The sequence below is a fragment of the Corythoichthys intestinalis genome, chromosome 10, assembly GCF_030265065.1.
Source record: "Corythoichthys intestinalis isolate RoL2023-P3 chromosome 10, ASM3026506v1, whole genome shotgun sequence".
NCBI classification, from domain to species: domain Eukaryota; kingdom Metazoa; phylum Chordata; class Actinopteri; order Syngnathiformes; family Syngnathidae; genus Corythoichthys; species Corythoichthys intestinalis.
The window spans coordinates 54,514,390-54,531,473 of NC_080404.1; the positions used below are offsets into that span (position 1 = coordinate 54,514,390).

The 17,084-nt window shown below is 40.7% G+C and overlaps 2 protein-coding genes across 3 annotated transcripts in view; one reads left to right on the top strand and one right to left on the bottom strand.

Annotated features, from left to right (window-relative positions):
* Positions 1–17,084, bottom strand: part of LOC130923342 (inactive ubiquitin carboxyl-terminal hydrolase 54-like) — a 118,324-nt gene that overhangs the window by 75,737 nt on the left and 25,503 nt on the right. The window lies entirely within an intron of this gene.
* Positions 14,645–16,046, top strand: LOC130922671 (E3 ubiquitin-protein ligase TRIM35-like). Its single transcript, XM_057847585.1, has one exon. The coding sequence runs from the start codon at positions 14,645–14,647 to the stop codon at positions 16,034–16,036; it is 1,392 nt and encodes a 463-aa protein (XP_057703568.1). The 3' UTR covers positions 16,037–16,046.

Genomic DNA, 17,084 nt, shown 5'->3' on the forward strand with positions numbered 1-17,084 from the left:
TTACTGCTCGTCAACATTAATACTCAAAATGGTGAAGTCGTGTGTGGCGGTCGGTTGCAAAAACAGAGAAGATAGACGGAGAGACTTGAATTTTTACCGTATTCCGAGAGACCCGAAGAGGAGGCCGCGATTGACTGCTGCAATTCGACGAGAAAAATGGGCTCCAAACGACTACCACAGATTATGTAGTAGTCATTTTATATCTGGTAAGATGCATTTAATATATATTTAGAGGGTTTTGGGCTGACAACCACAATTAAGATCATTGCTAGGCTAATCGCCGACAACATACACGTATGTATGTAGTTAGTGCTATCGCTAAACCATATAAACATTAAAAGCCCTAGCTCCATTGACAAATGACATGAAATACATTAGACTTGACAGTGGATGTTAGCAAGAACAAAAGATTTTGAATTGAAAATTTCGTAACTCACCTTCCGAGCACAAGATTCCTGCCGAATTTTCGTGTACGAGGACGTGTTTCACCTAACCAGCAACGTAGCATTTATAAGCCTCCAAGCTCTTAAAGTTTTTCAAACTTTCGTGAGAATAGGCTGATTTTGTGTGGGTATCAGATGTCAGGCGAAGCCAGCGGGTCGAAAAACATCGATTTAGGCATCAAATACGGATCTGGCGAATGGATAAACTGAAGCTTTTCCACGTAACGCCTTTTATGCAACGGATCCAATGAGTTTACAGCGTCAGATAACACCGGGGCTTCCATGAATTGCTCTATAACTTGCTCGACTAATTGAAAACAATGAGAATAGGTCTGAAAAAGAGGTACAGTATGGCGGCCGGAAACAGCGACACGCCCATTTTGTGACGTAGGTGAGTAGGGTCTATATAATTCCTTCTAGTGTGGGGAGAATTAGGGGTGTTTTGAGCTGTTTATGCTGATGCATTGTGTTCGTCCTGCACATATTCCAGGTTCCCTCATGAAGAAACACCGCTCGTTGTCAATAAAAGAGAATTCAGAATTGTTTCTTCAACAAGAAAAAGGCTCAGTGCTTTCATACTGAATGGCGGCGATGATGGCAGACAATTTCGTTTCTAGTTTCAGCAATGAATCCGACGTAGAAGGACGTAACGAATGTTCATCTAATGGTGACGAGGAGAGTTACAAAGCTTTAATCGGTGTTTTAGGTTCCCAATTTGAGCCCAAACGAACGCCAATGCAGCGTAATTAAACGGTCATTGAGGGGAGCAATGACACTGATGAAACATCGGCAGCAGATCATGTGGGAAACACCAATGATTTGTTTTGCATTTCTTTTTGTGAAGCTGATACACCGTGACTGCAAAATAAAGGAATGCATAGAATAATTATCATTTATTGCGCTATCATAGCTTTTGGCTCTGCCAACAGACACAAATATGAACGGGATCAGAGGATTTGTTCTATATATTTTACGAACGATAATTTATACATGTGTCGAGTCCTGTATCCAATGCGTGACATTTTTTTTTTATTATAAAAGAGTACTCACTCTGGCCATTTCGAGCTTGGCTGCTCCTTCCTTTGCTTAGCTTTAGCCTCCTTTACCAGTCATGTTCTCTCTCTTGATATCTTGGGACATTTAGGTGGCTGTGCCTGTATGGTCGGCACCGCATCTCCTTTGAGCAGCAATCTTTTAGCAAAACCCGATTTCTCTTGTCCATAGTTCGAGAAGCTTTCAGTTGGAAAATGCACACCACAGAAAAGCGTGCCGGAGGCTGTGTCTAGAAAATTAGCCCTCTTTGCACGGACGAACTTTACCCATTTTCTGTGTAGTCCAGCTTTTTTTTTCGCGTTCGGGAACTCATGGATACTATATTCCGATAAATAACTATTTGTACACCACATAGCACAGCAGTTTTGAACCATTGTTGTGATGTTTTGGTCAAACAAACTAGAGCCTAGTTCGGGCCTAAAAAATCCAGCCCGACCCGACACGGCCCGCTGGTATTGAGGCCCGACCCGGCCCGAGCTCGATCACTTAACTGGATTTGCAGGCCCGAGCCCGAAAAACCCGATTTTTTTTTTTTTTTTTTTTTTTGAGTGACGCGGAAAAAACGCAGCAGCAGCTATTTATTTTCATTTCTTCGAGTTGGCAGAAAAAAACGCAAGTTTTCTTAATGTTTAAATAATCTACATATTTTTTGAGAATTATCAAAGCATTCACACAACGAAATAACGCTGGGAAAGTTTGTTAAACATATTTCTGAGTGTGTGGGATATTGTTCTCACATGGACGCGCCTCTCTGACAAGGAAATGAAAATGAGGGCGGCGCCTCTGCCGTGCGGCCGGCGCCACGGCGTTCGTGCACACGCACAAGCAAAAGCGCAATACAGAGAGCCTGCTCTCCATTTTTTTTTTTTTTTTAAATAATTTATTAGTCCGGCATGGCGGCCCGACCCGACCTGACCCGAACGTGAATGCTTAAAATGTGGGCCCGATTCGGGTCGGGTCGGGTTCGGGTTCGGGCACAAAATCTAACCTCTAAAACAAACCCCAACGCTACTCTCTCATCGTTAAAAAACAATGGCACCTAGCTCCGCCTCGACTTTCAATCACTTGTCGTGACGTCGCCGCCCCATTCGGCTGTTTCCGAAACACTTTCGGTAATGTTCGTCATTTTCGATCTATTTTCGATAATTGCTCATTAATGTGATTGATTTTTTTGTTAACTTTATCAATATTTGTTATCTTGGCGCATAACGGTTCTATTGATGTCTCACACCCCCTTTGCCGCAACATCCCCTTTAAGGTACACGTAACTTAGCTGGGAGCTACGACGAAGCATCAACATAAAGCCATCTATTGATTATAATGTGATGTAGATTAGCCAAAAGATAAATGATTTCCTTATTTATGGAGCAGATTCTAAAATATAGACTCAGGAGATGCTGCACAATATTATACCAATTCGCTATGATGTCACCAGACCCGGCTGCAGAAAGAAATTACAGGGGGGGGGCATTTCATTTTTGGGGGGGGGCACACTTCTTCAACGCAAATTTAGCCTGAACAGTGGCGTTTTTACCCGTTATATTTTCTGATGATGGTGTCAGTCAGTGAAACTGCAGGAGGTGGCAGCGCTATCGGTTCATGTTGACTTTCGGCCGCGTCTTTGTCATGGCTTGAGTTCGGCTTTAGTTTCTTGAAAAAAAAACACTGATGTCCATTCATATTTAAATTAGCTACGGAGGAGCCGTTCAATCGCCATTTCTGTAACTGAAGCAATCCCTATCCAATCACAGTGCTAGAAATTGCCTTCATTAGCTGCTCAGATTGGTTGAATTGAACGACTACAGATTAAGATAGGATGAATAAAGCAGTGTTTTTCAACCTTTTCTGAGTCACGGGACGTTTTTACGTTGGAAAAAATCTCGCGGCACACCACACCAAAATGCTCCAAAATTACTTTCTGTACAGTATATTTAATTATTTAAAATAATTTCTCAGTATATATACTTACTCAGTGTGAAACCTGAGCCTGTTAAGATGAACACAAAGCCAAAAAACTGGCAGGAATATTCTTCAACAGCTCTCAGTGCCTCTCTGTTTTTATTTGTATTTTTTTGCAGTTAGGCTTGAAAAACTTAGAATTATCAGACAGGGCGACTTGAGCAATGTCTTTAAGCACATCAGGGCTGGTCATCTCGCTGACAATGGCTTCGCAGGCCAGTAGTATTAACGTCTCTGCCACAGTTTGGGACTTTTTGGATTTAGCAACCAAGTAACTGGCTTTCAGGGCTTTCTTATTTACCTTTGTAGTTTTTCTCAAAAAAGTTGCCCATTTCTCTGTTTTCACGAAGGCGAACAAAATAGTTCTGAAGCGACGGGCATTCATTTGGAGATGACGTTTAAACGTGTATGGCGCTAGATAGCTGCTAGTGTCGCGTTCAAGAACTGCTCGGATTTCTAGCCATCACCCACCTCGCGGTCCTCGATAATGTGTCGGGATAAAACACAGAGGGAGGATTGACGGTCGTCATATATGGATAAAATGGAAAGGACACTTTTGTGTATATTGACACTTGACTAGTCAGAGGATGAAAAGTAGACGTGCTGGGGTCCACATTGTTGCGGACAGCAAGGTGGCTGATGGCTAGAAATCCGAGCAGTTATTAAACGCAACACGAGCTGTGCCTCGCTCATCTGCACACAACCAAGAACTTTTTGCCTACTCCTTCCTTTCTACTGCAACTTTGCCCGACGATGTTAAAAAAAGCGACATTGGATCATTTCTCGCGGCACACCTGACGATCTCTCACGGCGGCGGCACAATCGGTTGAAAAACACTGGAATAGAGGGCTGTCCTATCCGTGTGGGTGTTTTTGTGGAAGATTTTTTTTTTTAATTACACAGTACAGTTTAATCGGGCTAGGGTGGGCACAGCAGTCTCTCAGAGCGGGCCCGGCCCCTTAAAGTTTGCCTCAAGCCACCTGGGAGACACACCAAACATGTGGAAGAAGGTGCTCTGGTCAGATGAAACCAAAATTGAACTTTTTGGCCACAATGCAAAACCATATGTTTGGCGTAAAAGCAACACAGCTCATCGCCCTGAACACACCATCCCCACTGTCAAACATGGTGGTGGCAGCATCATGGTTTGGGCCTGCTTTTCTTCAGCAGGGACAGGGAAGATGGTTCAAATTGACGGGAAGATGGATGCAGCCAAATACAGGAACATTCTGGAAGAAAACCTGTTGGTATCTGCACAAGACCTGAGACTGGGACGGAGATTTATCTTCCAACAGGACAATGATCCAAAACATAAAGCCAGATCTACATTGGAATAGTTCAAAGATAAACGTATCCAGGTGTTAGAATGGCCAAGTCAAAGTCCAGACCTGAATCCAATCGAGAATCCGTGGAAAGAGCTGAAGACTGCTGTTCACAAACACTCTCCATCCAACCTCACTGAGCTCGAGCTGTTTTGCAAGGAAGAATGGGCAAGAATGTCAGTCTCTCGATGTGCAAAACTGATAGAAACGTACCCCAAGCGACTTGCAGCTGTAATTGGAGCAAAAGGTGGCGCTACAAAGTATTAACGCAAGGGGGCCGAATAATATTGCACGCCCCACTTTTCAGTTTTTTATTTGTTAAAAAAGTTTAAATTATCCAATAAATGTTGTTCCACTTCACGATTGTGTCCCACTTGTTGTTGATTCTTGACAAAAAATTAAAATTTTATATCTTTATGTTTGAAGCCTGAAATGTGGCGAAAGGTTGCAAGATTCAAGGGGGCCGAATACTTTTGCAAGGCACTGTATATAAGTGTGTATGTTTGTAATTATATACATATACACACACACTTACAGTGGGGAGAACAAGTATTTGATACACTGCCGATTTTGCCGGTTTTCCCACTTGCCAGCCATGTAGAGGTCTGTAATTTGTATCATAAGTTCTCTTCAACTGTGAGGGAATCAATCTGAATCTAATACAAAAATCCAGAAAATCACATTGTATAATTTTTAAATAATAAATTTGTATTTAACTGCATGTAATAAGTATTTGATACATTACCAACTAGTAAATATTTCAGCTCTTCTTTTTTAAGAACCCCTCCTGTTCTCCACTCATTACTGGAAGTAACTGCACCTGTTTAACTTTTTACCTGTATAAAAGACACCTGTTCACATGCTCAAACAAACAAACTCCAACCTCTCCACAATGAGCTGTGTAAGGACATCAGGGATAAAATAATAGACCTGCACAAGGCTGGGATGGGCTAAAGGAAAATAAGCAAGCAGCTTGGTAAGAAGGTAACAACTGTTGGAGCGATTATAAGAAAATGGAAGTTCAAGTTGACGGTCAATCTGCCTCGTTCTGGGGCTCCGTGCAAGATCTCATCCAGTGGGGCATCACTGATCATGAGGAAGGTGAGGGATCAGCCCAGAACTACACGGCAGGACCTGGTCAATGACCTGAAGAGAGCTGGAACCAGAGTCTCGAAGAAAACCATCGGAAACACATTGCGCCGACATGGATTAAAATCCTACAAGGTCCCGCTGCTGAAGCCAGTGCATGTCCAGACACGTCTGAAGTTTGCCACTGACCATCTGGATGATCCAGAAGAGCAATGGGAGAAGGTCATGTGGTCGAATGAGACCAAAATTGAACTTTTTGGTCTAAACTCGGCTCGTCGTGTTTGGAGGAAAAAGAAGGATGAGTACAACCCCAAGAACACCATCCCAACCGTGAAACATGGAGGAGGAAACATCATTTTTGGGGGCTGCTTCTCTGCCAAGGGTACAGGACGACTGCACCGTATTGAGGGGAGGATGGATGGGGCTATGTATCGCCAGATCTTGGCTGACAACCTCCTTCCTTCAGTGAGAGCCCTGAAGATGGGTCGTGGCTGGGTCTTCCAGCATGACAATGACCCAAAGCACACAGCCAAGGCAACTAAAGAGTGGCTCCGTAAGAAGCATCTTAAGGTCCTGGATTGGCCTAGCCAGTCACCAGATCTGAACCCGATAGAAAATCTATGGAGGGAGCTGTGTTGCCCGGCAGCAGACCCGAAACCTGAAGGCTCTGGAGAAGATCTGCATGGAGGAGTGGGCCAAAATCCCTGCTGCAGTGTGTGCAAACCTTGTCAAGGACTACAGGAAACGTTTGGTATCAGTAATAGCAAACAAAGGTTTCTGTACCAAATATTAAGTTCGTTTTTTGTAATGCATCAAATACTTATTTCATGCAATTAAATGCAAATTTATTATTTCAAAATCATACAACGTGATTTTCAGTTTTTTTGTATTAGATTCCGTCCCTCACAGTTGAAGAGAACTTATGATACAAATTACAGACCTCTAAATGCTTTGCAAGTGGGAAAACCGGCAAAATCGGCAGTGTATCAAATACTTTTTCTCCCCACTGTATGTTGAAGTAACGCTACTCTTACTTGAGTAAAGTACAGGTAGTTCCCAGGTCACCATGTACACGACTTTCGTGATTTCAACTTTACGACGTCGGAGTCACGCTATTTCGGCTCCAGCCGTGTTTTTTTTTGTTTGTTTGTTTTTGTCACGTAATGGTTTTTGAGTACGACGGAGGACTATGGCCAAATAAAAGAGAAGCGGGAAAGAAGGACTACTAGATTTAAGTTGTACTGGTACCACGAGAAAAAAAAGTGGTATTATTACATAGGGTAAACCGCTACTCACTTTACGTACATGTACCTTACCTGGAAGTTATGACGAAGCATCAATATAAAGCCAATCAATACAGAAACATCGATTGATTATCATGTGATGTGGAAGAGATAAAAGATAAGTATTTTCTTATTTATTCTAAACACAAGATGTTTTCAATATTGTGGATTTTAACGGAGGCGAAGCGCTACGTAAAGTAGCAGTTTCTTCAGCTACATTAGCCCAAAAGAGCCATGTAGAAAGAGAGTTGCGACACACTTCCGGAGCCTCAGTTAATTCCAAACATCGCTTTGACGAGGCAAACCCCTTTCATTTGAATGGCTGGCTGTCAAGTATATATGGAGGTAAATACAAGGGTGAAAGAAGGCTAGAATTTCTTGCTGGAACTCCCTGACATGAAGGTCCCCACGGAGCCCAAATTTGGGTGGGTCAAACCCCTTTTAGAAACCACTGAAAAGCAGATAAATCTGCTTTTGACGCAGTTCTTCCTATAACGCATAGGCCTGTCGCGATAACAAATTTTAGTGTGCGATAATTTATCTAATAAATTATTGCGATATGCGATATTATTGTGCCCCCCCCCCAATTTAAAAAAAACAATTTACAATAACACAGTGAGAATACAGTATATATTAATAGATCAAGTACACCCATTTAAACACGATAAATATTTACTCTTAAATTCAAAAATACTTTTTAAAGGGATCCTCTATTTTTAAGACAAGTAATTCTTAAAAGATAAATGTTAGTATGAGTTATAATAATTTGATATTTAAACCCCTCTTAATGTTTTTGTTTTAATAAAGTTTGTAAAATTATTTTAAGTGATAGCTCGCCATTCCTTTTACGTCGCAGTTCGTGACGTCACCGGTCCCGTTGCCGAAATTCCAGCGTGTCACTCGTTAGCTTTCCCAACATGTTGTCAGTTCTACCCTTCCTATTTGAACCAGATCTGAAAAGTGAAGAGCAGGACAGCACTGTCGGTCGTTCACAAGGCGAGCTTCAGGGAAAAATGCGTGCAGCAAATACCTGATGAGACAAAAGTTGGGCAAAACTGGTGATGCGAGAGAGTCCTGTTGGGAACTCCGGTTGGGAGCGAGAGTGTATGCTGTCCGGTTTTATTAGCAGATATTCAAGGTAAGCATATTGCGTTTTCAAACTTATCCCAATATAATTATGTAGATTGTTAGCATCCAGAGCTGTCGTGTGCTTTACATACAGTACAGGCCAAAGAGCCCACCTTGTGTAATCCATGTCTTGTACATTGTAAAGCGTGGTAGCTAGGATACGTGTATAAAAGTACCAAAAAGGGGAGAAGCTTCCACTTAGGCACATATATTCACAAAAAATAATATTTCCACCTTGACCACTCTTCACTCGGGAGCCCAGCAGTACGCAAACATGCGTTCCCTGATGAACTCCAACAATTTTGTCAGGTCCACGTCAGAGTCACTGTCGTCACTGTAGCGTGCCATAGTGCTTTAATTAATTTGTATGATTTGGGGAAAACTCCCACGTAGAATAGTCAACAAAAAAGATAGCAATAGTAATCCAAATCCGCGTTTTTTACTCACTCGAAGATCCAGGAATTAGATCGATCCCATGACAATGTCGTAGCCTAGGGTGACCATATTTTGATTTCCAAAAAAGAGGACACTCAGCCCGGCCTCAAGATACTTGAATTTTACTAAGTCACTCAAAGATGCCTATATCACTTTAATATATTTAAAGTGTGCCCCTTCATTCTATATATAAATATACATATACATAATGAAGACCCATGGAAATGTAGTCCAGTCAATACACATACACACAGTAGGCTATGTGCCAACTAAACATTTTTTATAAATTACTATAGCGACAATTGTCCTTGACAAATTGTTATTCCCATTCAATTGATATTCTCATTCAATGTTCTAGATTGCACACAAACAATAACCGAAAAAAAACTGACAAACTATTCAACCAGTATGTTTCCAAACGTAGCAGTTCAAAACTACGTTTCCCATAAATCCTAGCGTGGATTAGCTTACTGATAGTTAGCTGAGGCAAAAATCAAACTTTGCTACAAAAGTTTCCAATCATCGGCAGCGCAACGATGCGACGCCAAACGGGATTTTACAGTTAAAGCTCCGACAGAAGTCAACAGTTGCCATTATATACGTATTTATCGTAAAAAAAACTTAACAACTGGGCAGGCGTTGTGGCCAAATCGTCAACCCAGTAGATGGCGGTAATGCCTAATGATAGGGGTAAAACTGCCAACAAAAACAAGAAGAACTACTCCTTCCCTCCCTTCTAGTAGGAGCCATGTCAACTGCTGCCACCCAGCGGCCGGAGGGATTCTCTTCAAATTGGTCTCGTGAAAAATCATAAAAAATGGACATTTTTATGAATTTATAAAACCTGCCCGGACGACGAAGATACTACGTGAAAGTAGGACTTGTCCGGGCAAAAGAGGATGTTTGGTCACCCTATCGTAGCCGCGACCAGGCCGTCGATTCCACAAAATAGACTGATCCGAAAAGCCGCTGTAGGACCGACGAATCCAAAAAATGGACAGATCCGAAACCAATATTGCAGACGCGGTGGGACCGTGGGATCCAGAAAATAGATGGATCCCTTACTTGACTGAGGATCCAGGAAAAATGTTCGGGCGCCAGTTGTAACGCCTGGTGGGTGGGATACTGCATACAGGGACCAAAAATGGGGAGAAGCTTCCACTTATGCACATTTATTCACGAAAAATAATAATTCCACCTTTTGACTGGAAATTGCATCCAAAAGCAGCACATCGTGGCATTTTACTTCGCGAGTTTAGGCAGCAATAAGCAATTGTTGAACACGAAAGATACCAATGACGTCATCACTGCGAGCCCGCAAACCATGGCGCCAACTAACGGTCAAAATATGGACTAAACATTAGAAAATATCGCCATTGATTTAACATATTATGTGTTTCTAACAACATATTTTAGTACAAGAGAACAATTGTGGTTTATTAGAGCCTACATGTATTTAAGTTAGAGGATCACTTTCAGAAACTAAAAACATCACAACAGGCCACAACACAACTAAAAACAATAGACCCTCTTAAGTAAAAGACAACAATATTTATACCGCACAGAAACACAGAATAAATAAAATGTGTTTTTCAAGAGAAAAAAATAAAATTGCACTTAATAACTTAAGCATTTAGGCAAATGAAAACTTTTCCCCTCATAGCCTCTGCTATGGTGTTCCACAGGGATGCAACGATACAGTCACAGTTCGGTACAATTTTCCATACGGGGGACACATAGGCGGAGTTTGACTTTTATTATTTTTATTATCTTTTTTTTTTTTTTTTTTCAAAAAGCTACTTGTCCCACTTTTTTTTTTTTGACAAAATCACATCATTTACACATCAAAAATTCCAGGACGGTAAGGAGCATAAAAGTTTTATGAAAATATACAGTCCGTCCAAAATTTTCCAAAAACTTGCCCATTCATTTCTAATGGTTTGCCATTGACACCCATGTACGTGCAAATTTTCCAATCATTTTCAATGGCAGGAAAACACAGGTCGCTGTGATTTTGGACTGCTTACCATTACAGCCATTGACATTCAACTGTAATGAAACTGCAATAAAACTGCAACAAAAATGAAATGAACACAAAAAATATAATTTTATAATGGGTCAAAATTATTTTTCAAACAGATCATGTGACTAGCAACTGAGACGGTCATTTTCTTTGCATATAATTTTCACACACAAAAAAAAAAAAAAATAGGGGAGGGCAATTTTATTTTTCAAATGATTTTTGTCTTTGATTGAAAATATTTGATTGAAAATATTTTTGGGAGATTAAATGACACAAATGTCCTACTCATAATATGGCACAAACACAAAAAGGATTGCTTCAAAGAAAACTTTTTCAATCAAAAACTAAGTGTTCAAATTGTGTTTTTCAATCTCAAATATTTTTTCGCATTCAAAAACTTTTTCCATGATTGAATTTTTTTTTTTTTTGGTGATTTTTTTTTTGTTTTGTTTTGAAAATATTTATTTTTTTGAAGCAACTTATTTTTTGATTGATTAATAAAGACCAAAATGTCCAAGCCAAAATGTGGCCCAAACAGAAATCTACATTACTTCAATCATAAAAGTTGCTTCAAGAAAAAATAAATAAATAAATAAAAAAAGCAAAGAAAAATAGCTTTCACATGCATTTTTTTTTTGTTTTAAATTTATTTTTGCATTCAAACATTTTTTTTTAATTGAAGCGACTTTTTTTTGGTTGAAACAGGACCGGCCCAGGCCATTTGGGGGCCTTAAGCAAAATAATGCCAAGGTCCCCATATTTTTGGCACACCATTTCGTCACAGTGTACTGTGAAACCCATAAATGCAATTCAATCCATACATCCATATTTTTTTTTATATTAATCAGATTTTGTTGCACTGCATACTTCAAACTTCTCACCCCAAATGATTGTCGGTACTTACAGTAGATAGCGCCAAACCTTTTTCTAAACGAGGAAAAGAGGTTAAGGAAGAACTTTTATTTTTTAAGCTTGAAATTAAGTATCAAAACTCACAATAGTCAAATAAAGCAAACAGCAGTAAACAAAATAGAATATAAATTAATAAATAAACATATATAATAATATACAATTGCCAGATTGGGGGCCCCCTAGTGGTCAGGGGACCTAAGCAGCTGCATAGTCTGCGTATAGGCTGGGCCGACCCTAGGTTGAAAATATATATTTTGATTTAAGCAACTTTTTTTTGATTGAATAATAAAGACACAAATCTACCTCCATATGGCTCCGCCCAGGGGATACAATTTTTGACTGGGGTAACTACATTGGCACGACACCGGCGGGCGTACCATATTCAATGGATGACAATCTTGGTGAAAAGTATTGCCTAAGCAGCCTGATTTAGAATTCCCCTCAAGAATGATGCGAAACAAAAAACGCTCATTGTCAACCTATTATTAGCAATATTCTTGTAAGTTTAATTTTATTGCTGACACTGCGTTTCGGGGTCATCAACATATTGTGCCTCCCCTATTGAAAATGAAAGGGAAATTTGGATGTACTTGGCTGTCATTGGTATCCCATTAGAAATGAATGGGCCAGTTTTTTGCAGACTTAAGGAGAACCGTAGGTTTTTGCCAAATTCTGTATCCTACCTTTATAATCTACCGTCCTGGAATTTTTGATGTCTAAATGAAGCGAGCCTCACCACAAACTTTGCCGAAAACTCCCTTCATTTATCGGCACATCCTTCTAAAGTGGTCAGACCAGTTTCACCAAACACTTGTACAGTACTTGAATTAGTTTTCTGCCACTTGAGTCATTATATGTTGAAGTCACCAACAGGACCTTCGGCGAGCGGAGTAGTAGCCTAAACGGTGAGTGAAAGGCTTTCTACATGCTACTAAAGTTGCTGACCAAGTGGTCATGGTTGAGCTAAAATGCTGCTATTGTGTGTAGTAGCTCGCTAAGCTAAGGACTGCTTATCTTAGAACTAGCAGCAGCACCCTTAGTCGTGACTGTCAATTCTGTGAGTTTTGGCAACTATTCACTTGGTTTGAGCTCCTTGGCAACGAATGGCAGAAAGCGTACAGTCAATTTTCCTCGAAACGTATAGTCCACTGCAACTGATTTTTTGGACTAGTTTGACTCATACTCAAGAGTAGGCAAGGCAAGGCAAATTTATTTATATAGCACAATTCAACACGAGGCAATTCAAAGTGCTTTACATCACACGAAGATCATAAAAATCACATTTAAATCGATACAACGTAAACACCAAGACAAAAGATCGCACTTAATCACAGAATAAAAATAAATAAATACAAATAAAACAAACAAACAAAAATAAAATAAAATAAAAAATACAATAATAAAACAAAAACTACTACTCCTAATAATGATTGAAATCAGCAATGGAGCACAAGTGGAATAGAAAGCAGGTAGATTGAAATTTATAGACAGTTATGGATATGCAGTGCTAAACAAAAGCGTTTTTAGCCCTGATTTAAAAGAGCTAACAGTTTGAGCATATTTCAGAGGTTCGGGTAACTTGTTCCAGAGGTGAGGAGCATAATAACTAAATGCTGCCTCACCCTGCTTGGTTCTGGTTCTTGGAACATGCAGAAGACCGGTTCCAGACGACCTTAGAGGTCTGGATGTCTCATAGGAATCTAACAAGTCAAGCATGTATTTTGGTCCAAGGCCATTAAGTGTTTTGTAGACGAGCGGCAGTATTCTATAGTCTATCCTTTGACTCACTGGAAGCCAGTGTAGTGATTTCAAAACCGGTGTAATGTGGTCCAGCTTCCTTGTATTTGTGAGGACTCTGGCTGCAGCATTCTGTACTAGCTGCAGCTTCTTGACTGATTTTTGATCAAGACCTGTAAATATACCGTTGCAGTAGTCCAATCTGCTGAAAATGAATGCATGCATAAGTTTTTCCATGTCTTGTTGTGTCAGAAGCCCCTTAATTCTGGTTATATTTTTTAGGTGGTAATAAGCGGATTTAGTGACGGTCTTTAGATGGCTATCAAATTTCAGGTCTGAGTCAATAATTACGCCCAGGTTTCTGACTTGATTTGTAGCTGTAAGTGACATTGTGCTAAGTTCCCTGCTTATCTTTGACCTTTCCTTTTTTGGCCCAAAGATGATCACCTCTGTCTTCTCCACATTTAACTGGAGAAAAGCTTGGCACATCCATTCATTGATTTGATGAATGCATTTACTCAGGGAGACTAAGGGACTATAATCATGTGAGTAGTGATGTTTCCTGTAAGACGAGCTACGAAACCACGCCTGAAACTCGGAAGGACCTTTTTCCTGGAGCGGGAAATCGATGATTTGCAGATCATTGCTCATGCATTAGCCTATTGAATACTATTAATAGCTCATATAGATGAGGTTATGCCAGGGGGAAAAAATCTGAGTTTTCAAACAGCCACGAGTGAATTATTCAATTGACTTGAAGTCATGCTACTCTTACAAAGTACAAATTTCTCCTTACCCATAACTGAATAAATCCATAAAAGTTTTGATCACTAATCATTCTGTCTTTCAGTATTTATCTCACTTGTCATGAAATCCGCAAATCGTAAAGGTTTGATCACAAGTCCAAGTGTCCAAAATCCCCAAGAATAGCAAATAGCAAAGCAGAGTTGACTTTTGGACATTCTGAAAACATAAGCATCCCTTCAATGTCGGATGAAACCACATTTGCGATCTCTACTTTAGTGTGACACCAGCATAGGTTTAGAGCTAGTCACCACTGGGTAAAGCTTCTGTAATATTTCACTTCAAAGTATTATAAGTTGCTCTTTACAAATTGGAGCCCAGCTTCAGTAAGCAGGAAGTGCACTTTTGGACCTAGAGGGAGGACATGAAAGAATCCTTTTGAATTGTATGTAAGAATGCTTTTTGTTTTGCAGAACAACTGCAGCTCGACACTCCAAACTTGTGCGCTCTAAAACAATGGGTGACTGTCTGGAGGACCATCTTCAATGTCCCATCTGTCTGGACATCTTCAAAGATCCTGTCATTCTTCCGTGCAGTCACAGCTTCTGCCGTGCGTGTCTGCAGCAGTGGAAGAACAAAGGACAACGATCGTGTCCACTCTGTAGGACAGAGTTTAGATCGCTGGATCCCCCTGTAAACTTGGCACTGCGGAATATGTGTGAGAACCTTCCACGAGCCTCAGTCAAGTCAGAAGACATCTGCAGCTTGCACCAAGAGGAACTCAAACTCTTCTGTTTGGACGACCGGAAGATTGTGTGCATCATCTGCAGAGACTCAGAAATCCATGTTGGTCACACGTTCCGGCCCCTCAAAGAAATTGTGAAAGGTCATCATAAGGAACTCCAGGAAGGCCTGCAGAAGGCCAAGGAAAGACTCCAAATTTACAACGACTGTCGAGAGAACTGCAATGAACAGATAGAGTACATCAAAGTCCAGAAGGAGAAGGTCGAACGCAAGATTACGAAGGATTTTGAGGAGCTCCGGTGCTTTCTCGACGTCGAGGAGGAGGCCAGGTTGGCTGCGGTAAGGGAGGAAGAGCAGAAGAAGAATGAGATCATGAAGGAGAAGATTGTGGTTCTGGGCCAACAAATGACCGTTCTCATGGATGTCATCAGAAGCACTGAGGAGCAGCTGGCGTCTGGCAATGTTTCTTTCATGAAGAAGTTCAAGACTGCGATGAGCAGAATCCAGGAGCTGCCTGAAAAGCCGCAGCTGTTGCCAGGAGGTCTGCTGGACGAAGCCAAACACTTGGGCAACCTCAAATTCAAGGTGTGGGAGCAGATGAAGGAGACGCTCGCCTACAGTCCCGTCATTCTGGACCCCAACACGGCCAATCCAAGAATCAGTCTGTCTGAAGATCTGACCAGTCTGAGTTGGGAAAAAGTTCAGCAGGTGCGTCCAAAGAATCCAGAGAGATTCCAGAAGTGGCTGTGTGTGCTGGGTGGTGCTTTGGACTCGGGAAGACACGTGTGGGACGTTGAGGTGGGAGACAACAATGCCTGGAAAGTGGGGGTCATGGATGGGGACCCTTGTTTGCCAGAGAAAATGACTGGTTGGTTCATTGGATTTTGGGATGGTATATACAAAAAGCCCTCTGCCAATTATTATGCAGAGTGGAATCCGCCTGTCAAAGTGCAGAGGATTCGAGTCAAACTGGACATGAATGAAAGGTCATTGTCCTTCTCTGAACCACTTACAAACACTGAATTGTGGAATATTAAGAAGCCTTCCGATTGGCCAAGCTTGTCTGATAGTAACACCAAAATGTATCCTTATTTTTACACAAAAAGTAAAATTCCTCTAAAAATAATCCCCATTCCACCTGGTGTTACCACTGCCATCAGTTAGCAATCATGTGGGCACAGGTTGATTTTTTTTGTGTTGCTTTTTAATGTCATCTAAATCACTTTTTTTCCAAATGATTTGACCCTCACCTATTGGCCAGGTCATGTGATAAGTCTTTACTGGAGTCAAAAGAATGAAGCAGTTACTCCGCATTTGAGTATTCTTTTCTTCCAATACTTGTGTGAATACAACTTTTAGTTTAATGTGAGTAATATTTGGAAATACAGTCATGCCACTCTTACTTTTTGCTCCTCTCTTGTTAACATTGATTTACTTGTACTACCTTCATACTTGTACTACAATCATTTTTGGATTTTATAAGTACTTTGAGTGATTTCATTTGAAAGTAATGCTACTCTTAGTCAAATAAAATGTCTGGCTTCTCGTTACAGTTTGAAAAATACATTAGACGTAACTAGAGTATTCTTTTCAACAAACAGTTTGGATTGACGACTTTGACCTGTACAGTGGGGCAAATAAGTATTTAGTCAACCACGAATTGTGCAATTTCTCCTAGTTGAAAAGATTGGAGAGGCCTGTAATTGTCTACATGAGTAAAGCTCAAACATTAGAGACAGAATGTGAAAAAAAACCCAGAACATTAAATTGTTTGATTTTTAAAGAATCTATTTCCACATTAGAGAAGAAAACAAGTATTTGGTCACCTACAAACAAGCAGGATTTCTGGCTGTCATAGAGGTCTAACGAGGCTCCACTCGTTACCTGTATGAATGGCACCTGTTTTAACTTATTATCGATATAAAAGACACCTGTCCACAACCTCAGTCAGTCACACTCCAAACTCCACTATGGCCAAGACCAAGGAGCTGTGGAAGGACACCAGAGACAAAATTGTAGACCTGCACCAGGCTGGAAAGACTCAATCTGCAATAAGTAAAACGCTTGGTGTAAAGAAATCAACTGTGGGAGCAATTATTAGAAAATGGAAGACATACAAGACCACTGAAAATCTCCCTTGATCTGGGGCTCCATGCAAGATCTCACCCCGTGGTGTCAAAATGATAACAAGAACGGTGAGCAAAAATCCCAG

Coding starts and splice junctions, on each gene's coding strand:
- LOC130922671 (XM_057847585.1), top strand. CDS start 14,645: ATGGGTGACTGTCTGGAGGACCATCTTCAATGTCCCATCTGTCTGGAC.